The sequence below is a fragment of the Perca fluviatilis genome, chromosome 21, assembly GCF_010015445.1.
Source record: "Perca fluviatilis chromosome 21, GENO_Pfluv_1.0, whole genome shotgun sequence".
Taxonomy (NCBI): domain Eukaryota; kingdom Metazoa; phylum Chordata; class Actinopteri; order Perciformes; family Percidae; genus Perca; species Perca fluviatilis.
In genome coordinates, this window is record NC_053132.1 from 3,270,324 (window position 1) to 3,292,978 (window position 22,655).

General features: G+C 41.7%; 1 protein-coding gene across 1 annotated transcript in view; it reads right to left on the bottom strand.

The window, feature by feature from the left end:
- LOC120551580 (glutamate receptor ionotropic, delta-1-like) overlaps nt 1-22,655 on the bottom strand; it is a gene marked incomplete at its 5' end in the record, with an annotated part of 570,300 nt that overhangs the window by 547,027 nt on the left and 618 nt on the right. Inside the window, one exon of the mRNA XM_039789066.1 lies at nt 22,136-22,291. Coding sequence (XP_039645000.1) covers nt 22,136-22,291 — 156 coding nt within the window. The remainder of the gene's footprint in view (nt 1-22,135; nt 22,292-22,655) is intronic.

Below are 22,655 nucleotides of genomic sequence, written 5' to 3' on the forward strand. Positions count from 1 at the left end.
ACTAATGGATTAGTCATCTCATCGTTGCAGCTCTAAACCACTACATCCCTCAATGTAAATGGACAGGACAATGACAAGCTAGGCAACAATGTTTGGTCCCTTGGAGAGGAACTCTGTTCCCTATGCTCTGCTGATGGATCTTTGTGGCAGTACTGTCCTGAAATGTGCGCCCAAATGCTGAAAGAATACAGAGAAAACCTCCCAACAGGATGTTGGATCAACCAATCAATACGCTTGCTTGAAGCACAGGTCTGGACTACGCACTGCGACCAATAATAGCTTAACAAAGACGTGTCAACAGAAGCATAATGGCCAATCACAAGCATTATCAGGTCTTGGTACAAGCATGCTGCAAGTCACTGGATTTCAATACAGCTGAACGCACAATGTAGCTGCCCTCATTTACACATCTCTCATATTTCTCAGTCAAATTACTAATACAGATACAAACAGGTTACTGACAAGTATTAATTTATTGGCTTAGATTAGATCAGATAGACTTTCATCGATCTGAAATTGGGAAATTTAAGTCCTACAGCAGCAAAATATCAGACACACAGCACACATACAAACTAATAAATAGGATAGAATACAAGAACAAATATTCAAAAAATAAAAGATAAAAAAAATACAAAGGAAAGAACATATATACAAGTTGGGAATAAAAATGTACTAGTATTTATAAAGATGTAAGTAAAACCCATGTTTGTGCAAGCTGCACTTAGTGCAGTGTTGTGATGTGTATGAGTCTTATCTAACACTCAGTGATGAAGTGTTAAAACGTTTTATTGCCTGTGCTTAAAGGAGACCGTAAGTTATCGGCACACAGATAAATCAATGGTTTCAAATCGCTCTACAATATATTCCCCATACACACTAACATAAGAGGCCAGAGTTTTGATATTCATCCAGTCTGGAGACGTTTCTGGGGGTGTAAAAGAAAATCAGCTTGGAGAGAACTGAGGGCCGAAATGTAGATTTTTAAATTTAGCCTGCTTGGTGTTGATATGGGATGAGAGAGAGAGAGAGAGAGAGAGAGAGAGAGAGAGAGAGAGAGAGAGAGAGTGTGAGACTATGAGAACGACAGACGGAATAATTAATGATTCAGCTGCAGTCACAGCCTGGGAGTTAAAAGGCTTTGATAGCTGGGAGCCCTGTTGCCATGTCTTTGTACAGTTCACGTGGGTGCTGCTGTGTGGGTGAGCGGTTTCACTTCACGGTGCTCGGGGGGGGGGCATTGTATGCTCGGCAGAAGGTGCGTAATACACTGTGACGACACAGGGCTAACACCATCATCTTTGTTATCCAAGGCCATCATAAGACTGCAAACAAGATGGTTACACACATTCACACATGCAAAGTCCACCGTGGGTCACAGGCTGTAGTAAACATGGTGAAGTGTGAAGTAAGTCTGTGTTTAACGGAAAAACATCACATTTCTTCTTCTTTTGCGTGTGATTCTGCAGCAAGCAAAGCTGCGTACGATTTCTGTATCGATTCTGAAACACAGGTATCACACTGACAACTGAGACTGTCCTCCCCCAAAAAACACTCCCATAGGTCGTTTGTTCAGGCAGCAACTCATCTTTGCATTTCTAGTGGCGGCGCCCTCTAGTGGCCGCAGTAGCAAAGTAAGAAGTAAGGTGACAAAGTATAAAGGCTGTTTTATGGTTGTGCGGAGGCTCCACGCAGAGCTTTCGCCGTAGCCTACGTAACTGGCCTGATGTTTATACTTGTGCGCTGGCGTGTGCGTTGAGCCCGCATACGTATGTGTGTGTGTGTGTGTGTGGGGGGAGAGTGTGTGTGTGTGATTTTAACCCAAACCACGATCTTTTCTAAACATAACCAAGTAGAGGTAGGGCACAAAAACTCCCCTCGTATAGTTTGGAGGACTTGTGTTGTGCCAACTCTATTCCAAAAGTCATGGCTGACTAATTTACAGCTGCTAACCTCCGTTTTCTCCAAAAAAAGTATCATCAAAAAAAGTATCATCATTAAGAATTAATTCAATATTAAGGGAGGAAAAAGTACAAACAAAAGCACAGACCTTGATCCAGACGTGCGTTTGTCTGATTTAATATCCATTTCTTTATCTGCTTTTTACATTGTGTTGATGCTTGTGCGTTTTACCATGGTGTACGGTTTGGTATTACTGCAGTCTCTCGGCCTGTTTCCTACATTCATTGTCTTTTGAGTGCAAGTAATTCCATGTCAAGGTATGCTGTGTCACTTCAATATAAAAGCCGCTTGGAATACATTTGAAATTGCATTGTAGGGCAGTAACACTCCAGTTCTTCCAAGGCTTCTAGCAACAATTATTCATGAAAGTTGACTTGTATGGTTTCCTGCAACTGCCTCCGAGAGGTTAATAAATCAGGAGAGGCATGGGAAGAGGAGGGCCACACCCTCCAAGCCTTGCTGAGGTGATGACTCCGTCTAGCTGATAATTGCACAGTTTAACCGGCGGGGCATGTTCTGGATAATTGGAAGCGCTTGCCTGCTAAACGGCGGCGGCTAAGCAGCGAGGTAATTCTTGCAATGTATTCTTCAAGGTGTAATCACTTTCATCTCATTTTCTGAGGTGAGCGCAGCGGCTTGTTGTTCTCACCGAGGATCGTGTAAACACAAATGAATGAGCCTTGGGCAAACACTGGGATGACATGGTTTATCGTCTCTGCATCAGAGTCCTGGTGGGATTATCTTGTCTGTTGGCTGCGGCTTCGATTACACGGAGTCTTTAAACCGGAAATTTCAGAGGTCACACTTACAGTATGTACGCATCCGAAGGACCTACATTAAGCATGCATCGTGTTGTAGGTTAATTCAGGTCATTAAACAACAGTACAGGAGAAGAGGTCGCTTCTTTATTAAGTTATATCTAACTAATAAAAAAGGTAAAAACATCACTTATCCAATGTGAAAAATATAACCGCTTTATTGACATTTCCTCATGTAATGTCTTGGTCGAATGCTACAAAAATGTAGCTACAATTTCAGTTTTCTTGATCCAGTGAGACTTGTTTTCGAAGACTTTCATGTCAGACTTTTGCAATAATTTCAGACTAAAGATAATATATTCGTTTATGCAAACATTATGAACTGTATCCCAAGTTTCACAGGTAAAACATTTTTTTTAATTGGTGCAAAAACACAGAAATATTGACTGACTTCTGAATCCTATACAGACTTTGAAACAATCCGGAGTTTACAACCTGTATATTGTCACGTTCTCTTGCGGTGTGCTGCCAGCTCTTTGATTGACATGTTTGATTGACATCTTTTATTGTCTGACGACAAGTCAGCTAAGGCTCAAATCAGTTTGCCACGTTGGTTAACACCCCCCTGTTAAGTCAGATTACAGCGACATGAAATGACCCCACATCTCATCTATCAATCCAGCTGGAACATTTTATCTCAACCTGCCAAAGAGAGGCTGCAACCCAAAAAGAGCACATCAAACAACCCGAATGGTATCAAAATAACAGAGATCTGCTGCTTTTCTAAATTGAGCCAAATGTTGTCAAAAAGCAACAACAAACCCCCAAACCCACTTCTTCTTATTTGCAATCTCTCACAAGATGGATGTTGAAGTGAAAGTTGAATCGATTTGCCAAGTGCTCCACCGCCACCATCGACTCAACCCCCATCAGCGGGTTTAAGTCCAGATGCTCGAGGAATCGCAACTGAACACTCTGTAAATCTCATCTGTCATGTCAGTGCCAGAGCAGATCTGTCAGGGGGGTGGCGGGCCTCGTCGTGAAGCTCCTGCTGGTAAGCAGCGGCACGTGTCATCACCGTAAAATAAAGATGGTCCACTTTCCAGATCAATTAACAAGGGGTTTCTGTTGGAATAAAAAAATGATCCTACTGGGAGGCAGAGACACATGACTGTGACTGGTCTGTAGTTTAAAAAAAAATGTATACAAATAAATTATATTATATTAGTATCACTGCATTCATCGCAAGTATAAATGAATCCCTGCATTCTGGGGAGTAAGTTAGAGGACTCATGTGGCCCCTTTTGACAGGGAAACCCTGACCAACTGTAACCCTAAACCTAACTATTTGGTTCCGGTACTTAACCTTATAGTCAGATAAATGAAAATGATATAAAAAGATAGGAATGAACAATATAGCAACGCGCTCCCACACCGAATTACACACTCATACGACCATGTCACATGGAGGTTTTGCAGATAAAAGACAGTAAAAACCATTTGGTTTTGGTACCTAACTTAACTAGTCAGATTAAAAAAAGGACAAAAAGATAGCAATATGGTTATATTAGTGATAGTCCTTAGATTATCAGAAGAGCTTTAACAGCTTAAAATGTTTCGGCTTTCTAGAAACAAGTCTATAAGTCGGTCAAGTCTACTTCTTTTGATCGGTTATTTCCATTCATGCCAACACAAACAATTACTTTTCTTCGTAAAATTCCACTGAACAGAAAATTGGAGGCTGTGGCCATCTAAGTATATACATTTAACCTTAACCTGCATAGACCAATCTTATATTTTTATCTTAGATAATATCTTGTCTTAGATCCACTATAGTAGTGTTCGGATTTTCCAACAAAGTCAGAGGGCGCTAATATTAAAAATGAATGGTCAAACTGAGAACAGTTATTGTACTGTACATTTTATGCCATAGGGGGAATAAATAAAGAAATGTCAAGGATCTGTTTAACAGTTTTCCGCCCACTGCTCCACCCTTGGGGCGCCCACATTATGTACAACCTTCAAGGGCAGCTAGTACTATGAAAAGCAACATGATATGCATCTATTGAAAGATTAAGACTCTTGAATTTCATCATTGTGGTCATTGTGGTTCAAAAAGAAATCCATGTCATTAAAATAATCTAAGTGAAACTAAAGTAAGTAAGTAAGTAAGTAAAATTTATTTATAGAGCGCATTTCACAGATATAAATCACAAAGCGCTTTACAAGGTACATACACATATAAGTGGGAAGAAAATACAGCATGACATGAGGAGAGACGAGGAGAAAAAGGCAACTCCCAGACTATGCCCCTGAATAGGGGTACAGTGTGGGAACAGGAAAAAAACACCTCAGCACAAACACAAGCACATACATTTGCACTGCTGCACACCACATAACAGTACATTTGCACTGCTGCACATAACACAACATAACAATATAACATGACACGCAGGGGGGGGGGGGGGTGATGGGTGCATCGGGATAGGGGTCGGGAGTCTAGGTAGTCCAGGACAGGCAAACAGACATCTGGTCCATGCAGCCAAACAAAGCGCCAAACAGGCCCCAGACCTGCCCGCCTGACTGGGGAAGAAGCGGTGAAGGCGCTGGATAGGGTGGGCGGTTGCAAATCTGTATGTATGTCAAAGTTTGTGTATGTGTAGGCCTGATTAGTCAAGCTACGTCTGGCCCCCGTAATCTGGTTTACTCAGTCCGCACTGTTGTCATTACGATACAGCGCGGTTGCCATGGAGTCAGCCCTGAAACAGGACCCAGTACGAGTCAACAATCAACAGGTGTCTGTGGGAGTCGGGTGGGGAAAATGAAGAGTGTGCCTCGCTGTAGTGCTCCAGGGGGAGTGAGTATTCAACACCGGCCTTGGCCAAGGCCAGCGCTGGTTCAGGAGCCGAAGTCTTTAACATCTAGTGTCTCCTCACATTCAAAACAGTCTGCCGCTCCACAATAACCCGACGAGCCAGATGGTTTGTTAACACAAAACCACCTGAGAAGCAGTCATTGGAAACTGTTTGGAAAAGGGCAGGCACTTTCTAAAAATACCTGGCAGCTGATTGAATCAACCATCAGTCTATCTCATCCCCCCCCCTTATCTCCAATTTTAAAGGCAGTGGGGCGCACGCGCCAACACAAAAACCACAACTACCCCGTAGCTGCTAGGAGCTTCTCACAGGACGCTGACTGGTTCGGTAGACTGGTGCCATTTGACTTTAAAGCCTGACAAAAGGGATTTCCGTGCGATATGTGATCCCACAACTCTTGCCTGATCTCAAGATGGTGCAAGAACCGAAGCTGCCGTGCAAGATCAGCTCCGAATAGTAGGGGGTGTAAATCGCACATTTTATCACGATACGGTGTGTAGATGATACCATACAATAGATTTACTGATATCACAAAGTCTGCCACCATATGATTTCGATTTGATTCAATTCAGGGGCCAATACGAAACAAAAACCCATTTAACACAATCCATAGGTTTACAAAAAGCAACTAAAATATGAAAATGTCATTACTTCGCTCTTCTATACATTTATATTCAAAACAACTTTTTATAAAAAGAATGAATATAAAATGGGAATATCAAAATAAAGGCACATCTTAAAGAGGACGATATGTATCAATATATTTACTTTGTATTGATAATATCGGATTTAATCGATATATCAATCCAGATCAATGTATCGTTACACCCCTACCAAATAGGCTATTTAATGAATCTTGTGTCTCACGTGCAAATTCTAAAATGGTACATTTGTTTTCCCCAATACGATGCTGGGTGGAAAGGGTCAACTTTAGTGAAACTTTCTTTTCCATCTTCCTTTATTCTGAATGTGACCTTACTGTTACCCACCTATTAAGCTATGAAAAGGGTTGATATGATCAGTAGCCCATATAGTGGATAGATAGACAACCCACTCAGCTTATTATATTTTAACAGGCTCACCTTTTCAGTTCCTTACTGCCAGCTACCAGCCGATACCAGCACCCGTCTTCTGCACTGCCCGACAGTCCCAACAGCACCGTACTTTAATCTGGAGGCAGTTCTCTGCCATGGCCTCGAATGCCTTTCATCGCCTACAGAGATTTGCCAGTTGGGTGACTGTCATTTTAAATAAGGTAATTGTGGTTTTGAGCCTGGGTCGTTAACATTTTGAGCTGCCGCTGGCTATCACAGTAATAAAGCTAATTGTCCCTGCTGTGGAAATTTGGCAAAATCAAACCATTTTAATTATATTACGTGTGTGTGTGTGTGTGTGTGTGTGTGTGTGTGTGTGTGTGTGTGTGTGTGTGTGTGTGTGTGTGTGTGTGAGAGAGACAGCGAGAGAAGTGGGGAAAATCTGCTGATTTCAGAGATTTAGGTCGACTCAACAGGGATCCAAAAAATAAATACATTTATAGTGCATGAGTCTGTCTTTTGGCAGCGTGTCTCTTTCCTCACCTCTGGACGAACTCCTGGACCCTTCCTATCTCAACGTCCTCGGTCACTGCTGACTTTAAAAAGACGGAGAGCTACATTTATGTCCCCAATCAGACATGACAAGCAGATGGCCCTATGTTTATCTATTGTAACACCGAAGCTCTTACTGCTACCGAAGCTCTTACTGCTGTCAGCTCATCTCCAGTTAGCTGTGATGAAGAGGAAATATGGGCCCATTGCTAATCCTGCAGTCGTCCTTAATGTGAATTCCTCACGTATGAGTTACTCGGGCAGTTCAGGAGGGGTCGTTATGGTCGTTGGTATTGACAGAAAACGATTTATGGAGCGATAGGTATTGGACCAAACTGTAGAGGAGAGAACAGGAACAGGGAGGGGTAGGACTACTCCGTCTATTGCCACAGCATCTGCAAAATCAAACACAATCAAGCTATCGGTAAAATAAGTGCAATTACAACGAGCTATCTTAAAAGATGCCACGTGTAGCTCTATAAACTCAGAAGAAATTGCTGTTTTGGGGGGCGCTAAGCCTCTTCAAACTGGAGACATTAAACATGCAATTATTCACAAACCCTGTTAGAGAAAGAGCAGGTTTATAATACCTGTAATTACATTTAGGAAGAGCATGGTATACTTTGCACTTGTATTAAAAGGTTATTTTTTGAAAAGGTGAAAGCTATTAAATGAAAGTGCTAAAATCTTTCTATCTTTAATAAATATCCAACTCAACAGCCAAGTTATTTAGATTTCTTCTGTTCTTCAGATTAATTCTGTATATTGGCTCCCTTTAATAACAAGTGCACATAAATATAATATAATAAATATAATCATGCCGCACAGCAAATACCATGTAGCTTCCTCCATTTCTGACTGTAAGGACAAATGGCTCAGTAGCACACATATGTTAAAGCTCACCAACTTTTAACTGGATTAGAACTTACTCAACATAATGTGGACTCTGCAAGCAAATCCACTGAAAATCACCTTAACAATGCTGCTGTGACTGGGCACTTAGGTTATCTTTTTCATTAGTAATAATGACATTCTGTATTTAATTTGTACTCCACATGGATAAAGTCAGACATTCTGACATCAATTTAGAGAAACTGGCTGGCTTTATTAAAACGAAAGATCGAAATTTAGTATTGGTCTTAAAATCAGTATACTCTCCAAATATTTCAGAAAGTATTCAATCTTCTTAATATTGTTAAAATTAACACACCCCACCAATGGGAAGGAACTACTGAAATATATTAACTAAAGAGTTTGCAGTATGAGCTCGGCAGAGAGAGAGAGAGACCGAGAGAGAGACACAGAGAGGGAGAGAGGGAGAGAGAGAGAGAGAGAGGAGAGAGAGAGAGAGAGAGAGAGAGAGAGAGAGAGAGAGAGAGAGAGAGAGATGAAAGGAACCGAGGAATGTAGAGTGAAGGAGGCAGACATGTGAGCAGAAGAAGAAAGGAGAAAGAAAGGTAGGTGGAACAAAGTTCACTTGAAACAAAAACCTGACAGGGTGAGATTAGCTTGGGGGAGAGAAAAAGGGGCAGCCGAGAGACCTTTTCCTTCCCTTGCTCGCTCTCTCCTCCAATATCAGATCCGTAACGAGCCTCCCCTGGCTCTTCACGATTCCCTGCGGACTAATAACAACCAGCGAGCCCAAGGAGTAAACGCCTCCACCACAGAGAAACAGATGGCACTTTGAATTAAAGATAATTTAGCCGTTATTATAGTGGGCCATCGACAAACTACAAAAGAAGCAGCTGATGGTGAATTATTCGCCCGCGAAAGAAAAGAAAACTAAAGAGGCAATTTTGGGCTTCTACAGAAGACCTCGGCTTTCTCCCCGAGTGTTTTTGTCTACAAAGACCAACTGCTGTGGCCGGGTTGGCTCAGTGGGTAGAGCAGGCGCACATATACTGAGAGGTTTCTGCCTCGACGCTGAGGTCTAGGGTTCAAATCTGACCTGTGACGATTTCCTGCACGTCTTCCCCCTCTCTCACCTAGCTGTCCTGTCAAAAATTAAAGGCAGAAAAAAACGGAATCTTTAAAAAACAAAAAAAATCTACTGAAAGGGCTCAGTCCACTTTGAACACTTCTTACCCATAAACGTGATGTCAGCCATCGTTAAGATTTCCAGAATCAAAGTGGAGCCCATTACACGAGTTGTAAGACCTTTGCTCACAAACCATTATGGTTTCAATGAGCAATGCATCTATATTTATGAAACATTGACTTATGAATTGAAATCGACGTCCACTAAGAACATGCCACATAAAGCCTTCCCTTTTTTTGCACTACTCCATGTTGTTATATTTTTTACGTACACGTTGGCACTGGAAATGGAATCACTTTTAATGTGTACAGTGACAATAAAAGGCATTCTATTAGATTATATTCTTTTTGCCGTGATGCCAAATGCGCTGCTCTGCTATGAATGGTTGTACTGCAGATCATCACAGAGGGTACTAACGCAGTTCGAAGGACTTTGTGTCATAGGACCATTTGACAGAAGGGTCACTGGGGGAAAAAAAAAAGGCCCAAAGGGGAACTTACGGTGATAACATCGTCATCTAATATTGGGTTTCCCACCCAAAGTAGGACCCACAGAAGAGTTTAAAGATCAGAGATTTAAAAAAAAAAATCAGAGGTGAAAAGTAAGGCTTTTCCTGTGCCGATCCGGACCTGTGAATCTAACAGTTCACCTATTAGATCACATCATACTAGGGCTGGTCCGAATACCATTTTTTGAGCTTCGAAGCTTCGGAAGTAATGAGCATCGAATATTCGAAGCTTCGGAGAGAGGGGGCTGAACATATTATTATCTCTAATAAAGGCAGGAATCTCTATGTGTCTGTCTGTTTGCATGTTGATTATTTTGAGAACCTTTCATCCAAACGTCTTCACAAGGGAGTGCAGGGTCGTATTTGGTGCAACATAGACAGACAGGCCAGACGCGTTCAGAATTAATAAACTTTTAACCTCTCAAGGATCACCGTCCCGTCAACGGGACACTTTGTGACTGGGGTGTCGCTGTAACCTCGATAAAACTTCCACTCATGAGCGTTTTTATAACTTTAAAGCATTAAATCTTTAAAATATACAGCCATGTACACAACTGTTACAAAGTAAAAGAAAATAAAACAACTCAGCCGTAATCTGCGCAGCCGAGAGTGCATGCATACCTGTTTTCGTTGTCCTTTCAGCAACAAAGTGGTATTTTGACCAAAACTTGATTTTCATAAATCCCCAAGAGTCCAAGGAAATGTAATATCCAAGCTTTATATTCCAAAACGATCTCTTCGCCTCACAATGTTGAAGTTTCTGGCCGAATCACAACGGAAAAACGCAAAACAGTTTTCCATTTCCACACTTGTTATCGCCGCTAGCTTCTCTGCCCAGCTCGCTAAATGCTCGAAGTGGGCGTCATCGTGTACCGACAGTATCTTCTTCTTCTTCTTTTTCTTCTTCTTCTTCGTAGTTTATTGGTGGTTGGCAAACCAACTTAAATGTGCATTACCGCCACCAACTGGACTGGAGTGTGAACGAGAGATAAATGCAGAAAAAAATAAAAAAACAAAAACAAAAAAAAACTGAATATTTCGAATGTCAAATTTTCAAATCGAATACCAACCCACTGAACGAATATTCGAATATTCGGGTCCAGCCCTACATCATACATCAATATCTTGGTGTAAAATATTAACCGACAGCAGCTTAGAAATTAGTGCTGCCCCCACGGTCGACCAATCAGTTGTTTTGGTCTTTTTCAAGCTAAATGACTTATTTCCAAGATCCTGTGGTAAACACTAGGGCTGCACGACATGAGGAAAATATCTAATTGTGATTATGTTGACTGATATTGCGATTGCGATATGAGTCATGATATTGGAGGGAATGAACAATTTTGTATCATTCTCATTTTCATTGAAAAAATATATATAAAAAAAAAAAAATGATTGAAGTGTGATTTTTGCGAGGATCTGTACCAAACAAAGATTTTTTTTCTTCAGTCTGTAGGATAGGATTTGTAGGCCCAGGACGTCTCTGCAGCACCACAATACTTTATTTTAGAATGGTTTGATACGTATTTTGCCTTTAACAAATACTTGGATATTGTACTAGTTCATATAGCAATTTCGATAAAATTGCGATTAATTGTGCAGCCCTAGTAAACACAAGATTGAAATTGGTAAAATTGGTGTTTTTGCATGATTATTCGTGGAGAAACTTAGTTTTATAGATGTTAATTGGACTGCATATACTGCATGTTGCGCTTTTCTAGTCTTAACGACCACTCAAAGCACACAGATCTGTCAATTAAGTCAACTAATCGTTTAGTCAACAAAATCATAAGAGTGTTAGTCGACTAACAATTTCCTCAGTCCTATGACAAACTTCAGTAGTGACAGTTTGATTTTAGGGCTTCTGACATTAGCCCCCGCCCCAACAGTGACACAGTCGATATCCTTAACATTGTCAAATCCATCGATAGCCTAGAACGGACAGAGTGATAAGAGAAGGGCAGACATATAGACGGCTTCATACTGAATTTAAAACCATATCAAATAAGTTCAAGTGGCTCCTAAAAGTAGCTGAGGCGCTCAGACACAGTCAGCAAAACTCAGATCACCAACCGCAACCACTAAACACGCTCAACTGGAACCGTCTCAGTGCGTGCGTGCGTGCGTGCAAGCTTGGCCCGGGGCTTGGTCTCTGTGTCCTTGTGGATATCTTTCAATCTTCCTTATCTTTCTCTCCTTCCTTTCCATCCTTTCTACCCCCCCCGACCCCCCATCTTCCCCTCCTCCTCAATATAAGATGGTGAGAGGAGCATCTCCTCCTGAACAGATTCCTGTAGTGTAAATGTACTGATTTTCCTCGCCAACACTGGCAGCCGGGAGTTCCAATCAGCTTTCCACACACAGATATATTTGAAAGTTTGTGTGCCAGCAGTTGCCAACCTGAGTGTTAAGATGAAACTAAGGCCGGTTACACACTGGCTGCGTGGCGTGAGCGTGTCAGCTGCGTGGCGTGTCCGTTTATATTTCGGCTCCCATGTTAACACGTTAGAGCTTACACACTGCCTGCGTGACACGCTCATCTCAACGCGTGTATGCTAGAAATAGGACCGACGCCTATTTTTCTGCGACACACAAGCGTGTTGGAAACGTTTCCAGACCAAATAGAATAGGAAAAGATGTTTATATGTCGTTTAGACACAAATACATATTAATAAACAACATGTTGATGTTTGAAAGTCTCGAGGTTTTGATATAAATGCAGATATATAAATGTAATAAAAAAAAAAAAAATTGATTTTCTAATATGTCACCTGTCAATACAGAATGAAATATTCGGTAGCCTATTTTGCCGTCAATACTGCCGACTTTGTCTTTGCTGTAATCAAATAAGAATATATTTATGTTTAACATGGTATTTCATTTATCAATGGGAAACCGACAAGGCTAGCAGCAGCAACACGTTTCTGGCGTGTAAAGACAGAAAAATCCACGCAGCCGCCACGCAACAGAAACGCCACGCACACGCCACACAGCCAGTGTGTAACCAGCCTCAGGGCTCATGAGGTGATTACCTCAGAAATATTAAAAACAAAACACTGCATGGAGGTGATTACCTGAGTTAAGACATTTTAAACAAAAAAGTAAATACTGCTACACAAAATGACTTCTATTTCTTCTCAGGCCTCTATGAAACAATCCGATGAAAGTAAGCCATCAATGAAATCACAGCTCAGACATGTATGTGAAAAGGGATCACAAGGTATGGATTCATATTAAAGGGATATTTGAGATGTTTGTTTAGTGTGGTTGTATCACCTACTTCTCCATAGTCAGTGCGTTAGTGTTAGAAAATTATGATACTCTTCTTTTTTTTTCCTGTTAATATTAAACTGTTTGCATGGTAGAAAGCCAAAATACTGCTGGCTTTCTCATGAGATAATCATGGGAGCCACTGACTAACCTTGTGAAAAGCACAGAATGCTCCTGAGGGCAGAGGAGATGCCCTGCCTGACCAGAGATAAGAGCCAACAGCGCCTTTTTATATTAGGACTTCATTTTACTCCTAAGAAAAGCTGCTGTTGAAGGCTTTCGGGAGTAATTTTTCTGTACTTGCTGGGTGCTGTAAAAATTGACTCAACTTGCAAGTTAACGAACTTTGAGAAGAACTTCAGTGTTCCTGTCTATTCGTTGATAATATAATTATCGTAACAGTTAGCTACGGTAGAAGGCCGTTGGCGTACCCCCAGTTTGGAGAAGCAGACAGGAGTACCGACACGGGAGCAGCAGCTAAACACAGTTTAAAACACCTAAAAACATCCATATCAGTTTAAAGGAACACGCCGACTTACTGGGACTTTAGCATATTCACTGTAAACCCCAGAGTTAGAGAAGTCCATACATACCCTTCTCCTCTCCGTGCGTGCTGTAAAGCTGTCTGACGGCTCCAGCGGCATCAGGCCAGCACAGAACATGGAGGTGAATGGTTCCAGAAATCCTACTGCTCTGAATAAGTGACAAAATAACGCCAACATGTTCCTATTTACATGTTGTGATTTGTAGAGTCACAGCGTGTACAAAAATCAAGGTCACATGAGACACAACCATCTTCTAACCGTAAACAAACCGGGAACTATATTCTCAGGCGGAAGAATATAGTAATTGGGTGGAATGATTTGCTTTGCAGAAAGCCTGTCTGAGAATATAGCGGGGAACACACAACGAATTTAACTTCTAGATGTTAAATGTGGGTGAAGTGAATTTTAGTATTATTATAGCATTACTAATACTCCACCCTGGCTTACAGAAAAGCTTTTCCAAAAAATAATACAGACAGTATATCGTTCTTCACATCCCCACATCGCTGGATCATTGACATCTAACAACAGCAGGGGATCAGAGAGTGAAGTGATTACGGGCTGCTGTCTAAGGGAGAAAACAGCAAACATCAGAGTTGTTAGTCTGCACCAACAAAGATCACAGAGTCAATTGACAGTTCAGATTAGAGCAAGAACAAAGTCTTCGTTTTTTTTTAGATCCTTATTTATCAGGAACGCGATGCAATCAACACGGAAAGTTGCAGCAGCTGCTCGAGCGTCTGACATGAAAATGCAGTTTACATCATCCTTCAGGGGACGTTGGTGCTGCTGGCTTTGTCAGTTTTTTTTAAAAAGGCAGATGCTGATACAATGATTAGTTTAGAAAACAACTTTATACATTTCAAGCTTGGGGGAAATTTTAAAAGATTATGAATGCATATTTAATAAATCCAAGCTAGGAGTTACAGCTATGACTTTCACTCTGATGTGCACACCAAAGGCCTGTGTCCACCGAAAGTGTGGCCAGCGTAATTTTTGATTACTTGCAATGGCAGCGCCGCATCTTTACACAGCGTAACAAACGCCAGCAGCGTGGCGCTGAGCGTCTATTCTGCGCTGAGCGCTGCAAGTCTGCCGGTTTTATGATTGTTGAGAGATTAAAATTGGGTTGCGCTCATCAGTGTCAATTTTTTACCCAGCCGTCCAATCACAGTAGAGGAGGGGCCGGACAAATACCACAAAGACCAACCGCCGCATCCTACATGTACAACTGGGATAAGGAGTGACGCTAATTTCATCAGACATACAGTACATTATCGGGCTATTTTGTTAGTTGACTTTCAAAAGAAATGTAAGACTTTTAAGGCCTTATTTTTCAAATCTTATGTTTAAGACATTTTTAAGACTTTGAAGACCCCGCAGGTACCATGTATGGTAAAGTTTAGGCGACAAAAAGTGACGACACGCATTTCGGGGTGAAAGTCCTTTGTTTTTCCCGGGAAAGCAAACTCCGCTCCCTGGCTTGAAAGTGCTGCATTTTATGACAGTTGTTTAAAGTGATAAATGGAAAGCATTTTAAAAATATATTGTTCCACCCTTTTCTGTGCTAATCCGAAAATTGATCCAATCAGTGACTCAAAAAACGGACTCAAAACCTCTGGATTTTGGGATCCATTACACCCCTAAGCAGATGGCACCTCGCATGGCAGACTGTGCAATCAGTGTGGGAATGTATGAGTGCTTTCAGTGAAAAAAGCTCAGAAAGAAAGAGCTGTGTGTGTGTGTGTTATATATATATATATATATATATATATTTAGTCACTCACAAACACCCCCCCCCCCACTACATGACATCAAAACAATAAGTATGAAAATAAACAGTGTACAAAACGCTAAATGAAAGAAATGGAGAGGAAAGGCGAGTGAACACTAGAAATAAAAAGCACAAGCAGGCAGAACAAACTAAACCAAAAGTAGAGACAACATAAGATGTGGAGAAAGACAAAGACAAATCAATTAAGAAAGATTTGTACATGCAGAAACTACAGAAAGAAAGAAAAAGAAAAGGAAGAAAAGGATGGGAAGGGGCAGAAAGAGAAATAAAAACGGGAGAGAAGGTGAAGAGAGGAACACAGTGAAAATGAAGAACATGACATTCTGTCGTCGAGTCATTTCTCCTCTAAGTATACAGTAATTGAGCTGAGCCGGACAGGATCATAAGACAATTAGCCTAATTTGTTTGAAACGAAAAGCCAATTAACGAATTAGTGAGCAGTGTTGGAAAGTTCATCAGATTATAGCCGTATTACTAGCCGGGTGGGGTGGGGGTGGGGGGGTGGGGTCAGGGCGTCGAGGCTGAAACTGCAGCATCAGCGAAGGAAAACAAACACGGGATAACGGGACATCTTTATTGAGAACTGAGCGGATACGTGTTAAAAGGATTAGAGTTGGTAGAGATCTACAGCTCTCTGTCTTAGCCTCTTTGTTGGAAACGGGAGGCATGTAATCCGAGCCGATTGGTTTGACAGATGGTTTCTGGGAGATTTTCCTTTCCGAGGATCGACGCAGCGTTTGTCGATGGCATTAAAAAGGGGTTGCATATCTGCCTGTGTGGATGTAGAGCTACTCATAACGGAATAAAACAGCTTCTATTGTGACAAAGGAGGCTTTGTTGTGAAAAGAAAGTGTAAGAAACTGGCTGCGTTGTCGAGAGGAGCTCTTGGCAAGCGGCAGATGGATGCACGTGTAGGGTGGGAAGAGAACTGGATGCTTTTGGCAGGTGGTTATCATTGTTTTAGTCTTTTGATAGAAATGTTAGTTTTAGTCTCATTTCAGACTTTTGTTAACTTTACAAAACAGTCTGGTTTTTGTCAGTGAAATTTCAGACTCATTTTTGTTGTGCGTTGTTTATTCATGTCCTCTTATTCGGCTGCATGGTGCGACTGGACTCTTTGGTTTTTCATTAGCAAAAGATGTAGATAGCACCTGGCTACTTTTTTTTGGTACCACTTCAAACAAGGTTCCAAGCGAGCTGAGCCAATACCAGAAGGTAGAGTTAAAGCATTGCAGTCCACCGATTGGTCAGTGAGAGAATCGTCACTACCACAGCACGAGACGTCCGGCACAAACCCACCATTTTTAAATAGCCAAGCTACCGTCAATAAATAAAAATTATTTATTTTAAAAAATATTTTATAAAAACTTGACTCCGATTAAGCCTGGTTCAGACGGCAGGATAATTAGGCCGATTTTAGCCCCGATTCCCCCCTCCCGACAATCTTAAGGATGCTCTGATTATGGTAAAATAATCTGATCAGATATTCCTGCCGTGTGTGGTGTGTTAAGACTGCTCTCGTCTGCTCGGAAGGACGTCGGGACCGCTCCGATCTCAAATCGGGGATATCCAACATGTTGGATTTATTTGGCCCGATTTCTCCTCGTGTGTGGTGCCCCCCCGGGGACAAACGAGCACGCAGCCTGTGGACTGTGGCATACAGTAAAGTCGATCGGCATAACTACATCCACAACTGCAGTCCACCAGAGTACATGGAAACAAATATATGAACGTGTATTTCAACGGTAATTAATCTGTGTAGTACGTAACGACATTTCTATGAGAAAAAACAACAACTCACCTCCATATCATGCTGTAGCTGAGTATAGTCCATGCTCGCGTTGTCTCCACTTCTTTGACCATCGCCTTTTCTTTTGATAACGTTTTTTTTCGGTTAAAAACAAACTACAAACTATCGCCACTGCATCCGCCATGATTGTTTACTCTGAAGTCGCGTTTGATCTCGAGGGATTTTGCGAGATTTCCCGTCTGACCTGGGAATGCTCGGCAGTCAAATCGGTTCGTGTGTGATGTGTTGATTTTGCCGTGTGCTGCGCACCACACACTGTACGACCAAAACTGTTAGACCCGTGATTTTTTTATCGCCGTGTGTGGGGTCTCTCAGGATTGGAAAATCGGCCGACAATTTTAAAATCGTCCCGTGTGAACCAGGCTTTATTATTTTATTTTTTTTCAAATTGCACCCACAAAACTACAGCGTACACCATGCCGTAGAACTGACAAAAAGAAGACTTTCTTTTCCTAGGCAGGGTGTGAATCCCTCTCTCACTACCCATAATCCACTACAGCCCGGGCTGTCAGCGGAGTCTTTGAGGACCGAGAATCATGGGAGCTCTGCGAAAGGTCAGGGCAAGCAAGCAACCAGCTGAGCCATAATCGAGAGACACACACACTGACACACACACACACACACACACAAAAAAAATCATCAAACACAACACACAATGACACACACACACACACAAACACACACAAAAAAAAAAAAAAACAAAACACACCACACCCCACCAAACCCCCACCCCCCCCCACCCCCCCCCCCCCCCCCCCCCCCCCCCCCCCCTCTCCTCTTTCCATTCACCCTTTTTTTGTTCTTTCGATTTACCACTTTAAACCTTATTTCTTTTTAACTTAATATCTCTGATCATCACCCTCTCCCCTCCCACCTTTTCCCTCCCTCCTCTCATCTTTCATTTCCCTTCCTTTTTTTTTTTTAACATTTATCTCTCCCCCCCCCTCCTTTTTTTTCTTCCCCTTCCTTCACTTCCTTCCTCCTCCTCTCTTTTTTTTTTCTCCTTCTTCTCTTTATCTCTATGCTTCTCTTCTCAATCCAAAGGCATTTTATCATTTTAAAGTCACGGCAAAGCTTCTGCGCCTGAAACAATCGTCTACAAACTAAAGCAACCACAAAACAAGGTGTCTGTGTGTGTCTGTGTGTGTGTGTGTGTGTGTTTGTGTGTGTCTGGATCAGGCTGGATTACCACCTCAGCTGAACAACATCCTCTCGAGAAAAAAGAAAGAAACTGTAGAGACAAATCACGGTTGAGAAACAGCTGGTACAGGAAATGGAATTAGAGAAGGTCTGTGACGTCCGTAGCAAAGACCAGCAGGCTTTGCAGCTGGTTAACATGGATCAGACGTGTGTGTGTGTGTGTGTGTGTGTGTGTGTGTGTGTGTGTGTGTGTGTGTGTGTTTACTACATATGAGTAAAGTTAAGTAAAAAATGCCAAAAATCGGCCAATTAAATCTGCATTTTGTTTTTACATAATCGGCATCAGACGATTTTAATTTTCCACTTTTTTATTTATTCAGGCAGAAGTGACGATCCACTAAGATTTTTTGGGTTCAAGGGTTATACATTTCCTTTAGACCTAAAACAAAGAAATGCTGCTGGTTGCTACGGTGTGCAGCACTACTATTGTTAAAATTGTTCATTTATTTTATTTATGAAAGATTTGTGTTCTCAGAAGTTTGATAAATGCTGCTAAGTGCACTAAACTTTAATTTTTCATTGAAAAGTTTATTTGACAAAGTTTATTTTCTTATTACCGGTTTTGTTTATTTCACGTATTATTTACACAATGTGTTTTTACATTATACATTTTTAATTTGAGTATACAAGTGCAGATTGGTGCAGTGTTCAATAAATGTTGTTGAGAAACTTTGTATATCTTAAGTAATTGTTAGTGTTACATTTTATCTTTCAAATAGAGGTTTAAAAACAAGCACATGTATCGGCCAAAATAAATCGGCAGCATTTATCGGCCTATCGGCTGACCTGATTTCTAAAGATCGGCATCGACCACAGAAAAACCCACGATGGTCGACCTCTAGTCTCCGTATAGATTGGAGGTCGATGAATTTAATTACACGTTGCCACAACAAGGCATCACTGCCTGTAAGCCGGAGAAATGTCCTGCCACACAGGCAATGATCAATTATGAGTATTAGAAGTGTTGGCGTAAAAGGAAGCAGAAGAAAAAAAAAGTCAGTTTTGGCTTGATAACATATCAGTGTCAGATCTGTTCATCCCTAATTTTGGATGTGGATTAACTAAGTTAAACACGTTGCCACAAAGTGTTGTTTTAAGATGGCAGTTGGACAAATCCAACAGGTTTTTTCTGCATTTTGTCTCGGAAAAATTAAGAGTTATCACATGTTGTGATGGAACAGAAGTGAGATGTCTCACTCTGTAGCTAAAACAGAGAGCTCAACACACAGGGTGAAAAGAGGAGCTGCAGCAATGTGCAGTACAACAAAAATATGGTGTTCTCTGCAAATTAAACCATGTAAACATATTCTGGTACAACCTCTAAATACAATTATGAACCTGAAAATGGGCATAATATGAGCACTTTAAAGATGACAGTTGGAAAAATCCAAATGTTTTTCTGCAGTTTGTCTCGACTTAAACAGAAATTAAGAGCCATCAAACACTTTGCTTTGAAAATTGTAATATATGTAAAACAACTATAAATATACCATGATTTTTCACAACAGAATAGCCACGGTAGTACTTCAAGTCGTACAGTATTGTCAGAAGGAGGTGGGATTATAATGGAGATCATGATTGTGTTGCTTTTTAACGATATTCAAATCAAAATGTGTCACTTAGGCCTCTCCCCCACCCAACAGCAACTTGATTTATCTGCACCTCCGTGGCACATGATTACAACCCAGCCTTCAGTCGCCCAAATGTTTGGCTCATCCAATCAGGAGGCTCCGACCTCTGGTCTCGTCGTGATGGATGTAATCCAGCTGATGTTACAGCCTCGCTCTGAGAGAAAAGGCGCAGAAAAGCAAGCAGGGGACTCAGACGCCCTCACACGATTCTGCTCGGTTATGAAATGTAACACTGCCTGAGGTGTCAAAAAACAAAAACAACAAAAAAGAAACTTCCAAGAAACCTAACTGAAGTGTGTCAGCTCTGTGATCGCACTCGCCAAGTCGATATTTTTTAACATGAACAACTCCGAGCCGTCTTTCTGAGACTTACTCTGGTTTCCAGCTGTGGAAAGAGATTTGTTCAGCTTACTAAATATTGACGGACCGATCAAAGATGGTGCAGCAGCAACACTCTGTTGTGTTACCGTTGACTGAACTGGAAAACTGAGGAGCTCTGCAGAGATCCATAAAACATAAGCGAGCCGTGTTATTGCAGTGACCTTTGGGCAAGTTGTGTGTGTTACAATATTATAACAATATTTAAAATGAGATTGAATGAGATTGTAGCAAGAAAGTGACCTCAGTATTTCTATAAAATACACGTATAAGCTACTCTATAATGAGCTGCACTATAATAATACTGATGTAGTTTTTCCCTTATATCTCATCATTATATCCGGTTAGTCTTCACCATCATCATCAGCAGCCATCTTTATCAACAACAAAGCCTTCATCCTCATTCCCACATTCATGTCTTCATCATCTCACCATGCTTTAAAAAGGGAACTATGCAGTTTTTTTTTAGCTTAATTTACCTTAACTGAACAGCTTCACAATTATAAGCCATTGGAATGGTTATATGACTTTTTTCGAGCCTGTGAGCGGAAAAACCACCCTTGCAACTTTGGGCCGGCGAAGGTAGAGATGGCGTTTTTCACACTATCGTCATGGCTGAGAAGAAGCAGAAAGCTAGGAAAGCATCGTCAGAGGAACAGAGAAAGAGGAAACAGCAGACTGACCGAGAGAGGAGTCAGACACCAGTAAACATAGGAGCTGTGGGGGGGGCTCTATAGAGAAACCTGTAGGGGGGGGGGGCTCTATAGAGAAACCTGTAGAGGGGGGGAGCTCTATAGAGAAACCTGCCAGCAAAAGGAGAGAAAACAGCGAAGAAAAAAAAACTGCATAGCGCCTCTTTAATTATCACCATTGTCAACATTTCTGTCTTCATCATCACGTTAATCACTGCGAGTTTCTGCGACGTCAGAATCAGAACCATCTTACAACATGACCAATTATAGAACTGAGGAGACTTTAAGGTCAGCTTTCTGGCATACACACACACACACACACACACACACAAAAGTTTGGGGTCACTTATAAATTTCCATTCCAGACAGAATACCAGCTGAGATCATTGCATAATTTGGGTATGACGTTAAGACCAAAAAGCATGGATTTCAAGCGTTTCTTCAGCCACTTCTGTCTACAACAGTCGAGAACCCTTTTGCAATTATGTAAGCACATAACGTAATCTGAAAACTGCTGCCCTGGTTAAAAAAACAATGCAACTGATCTCAGCTGGTATCCTTTCTGGAATGGAAATTTATAAGTGACCCCAAACTTTTGACCGGTAGTGTGTGTGTGTATGTATGTATGTATGTATGTATGTATGTATGTATGTATGTATGTATATATAGACTCAACACAGCTCAGCGCTTCCCCCTAGCTTCCTCTGCACGGACGAAACCAGGGCCCAGCAACTGAGAGAAAGAACGAGAGGGAAGGGAGTGATAGAGAGCATCAAAAGACCAACAGCGTCCTCCGAGAGCAGAAACAGAGCAGGCGGCAGCCGCGATTTAAACAGCGTTCAGGCGGTCGATACCTGGGTCATTAGCCGGGAGGATACTCCACCAAGAGACAGAACCGGCAAAAACCTAAACATTAACAAGCCAAAGCAAGTAGGACACATAGTGTATAACACACACACACACACACGCCGCCGCAACAACAACAAACCCGAATCTGGCAAAAAAAAGCACCTTGGTCTAACCTGGAAGCGTCACAAACACACACAGACAGTCGCACCGTATAAAAGAGGCTTCGCACAGCGACCTTACCTTCCTGCACCGCCTGGAACGGGTTGTTGGGCTCGATGAGTTTGATAGAGTGAGTGATCTTCTCGCTCTGCAGGACGTCATCGCTGAGACTCAGGTCAGACACGGCCAGCTGGAAAACCTCATCGTCCCGCACGGCATTCTCCTCAAATATCGCACCTGGACAGGTGGAAACAGGGAGAGGAGACAGATGAGCAGCTAGCGGAGGCAGATACACAGCAGAGGCAGGGGAGTCACGTCTCCATAGCAACTCAACTACAACTGACACCCCATAGTCCAGTGGTTCCCAAAACTTCTTTGCGTCAAGGGCCCCTAAACTGACCCAAGTTTTTTGTATGGCTGCCTGCAACCAGGCAACTATTCAGATATTTTACTGCAGTAAAAGTACTAACACCACACTGTACTGTAGAACTACTTGGTTACAAGTCAAAGTCCTGCATTGAAAATGTTACTTAAGTAAAAGTACGTAAGTATCATCAGGAAATTGTAGTCAGTAGTATTTCAAGTAAAAGGACTCAATTCT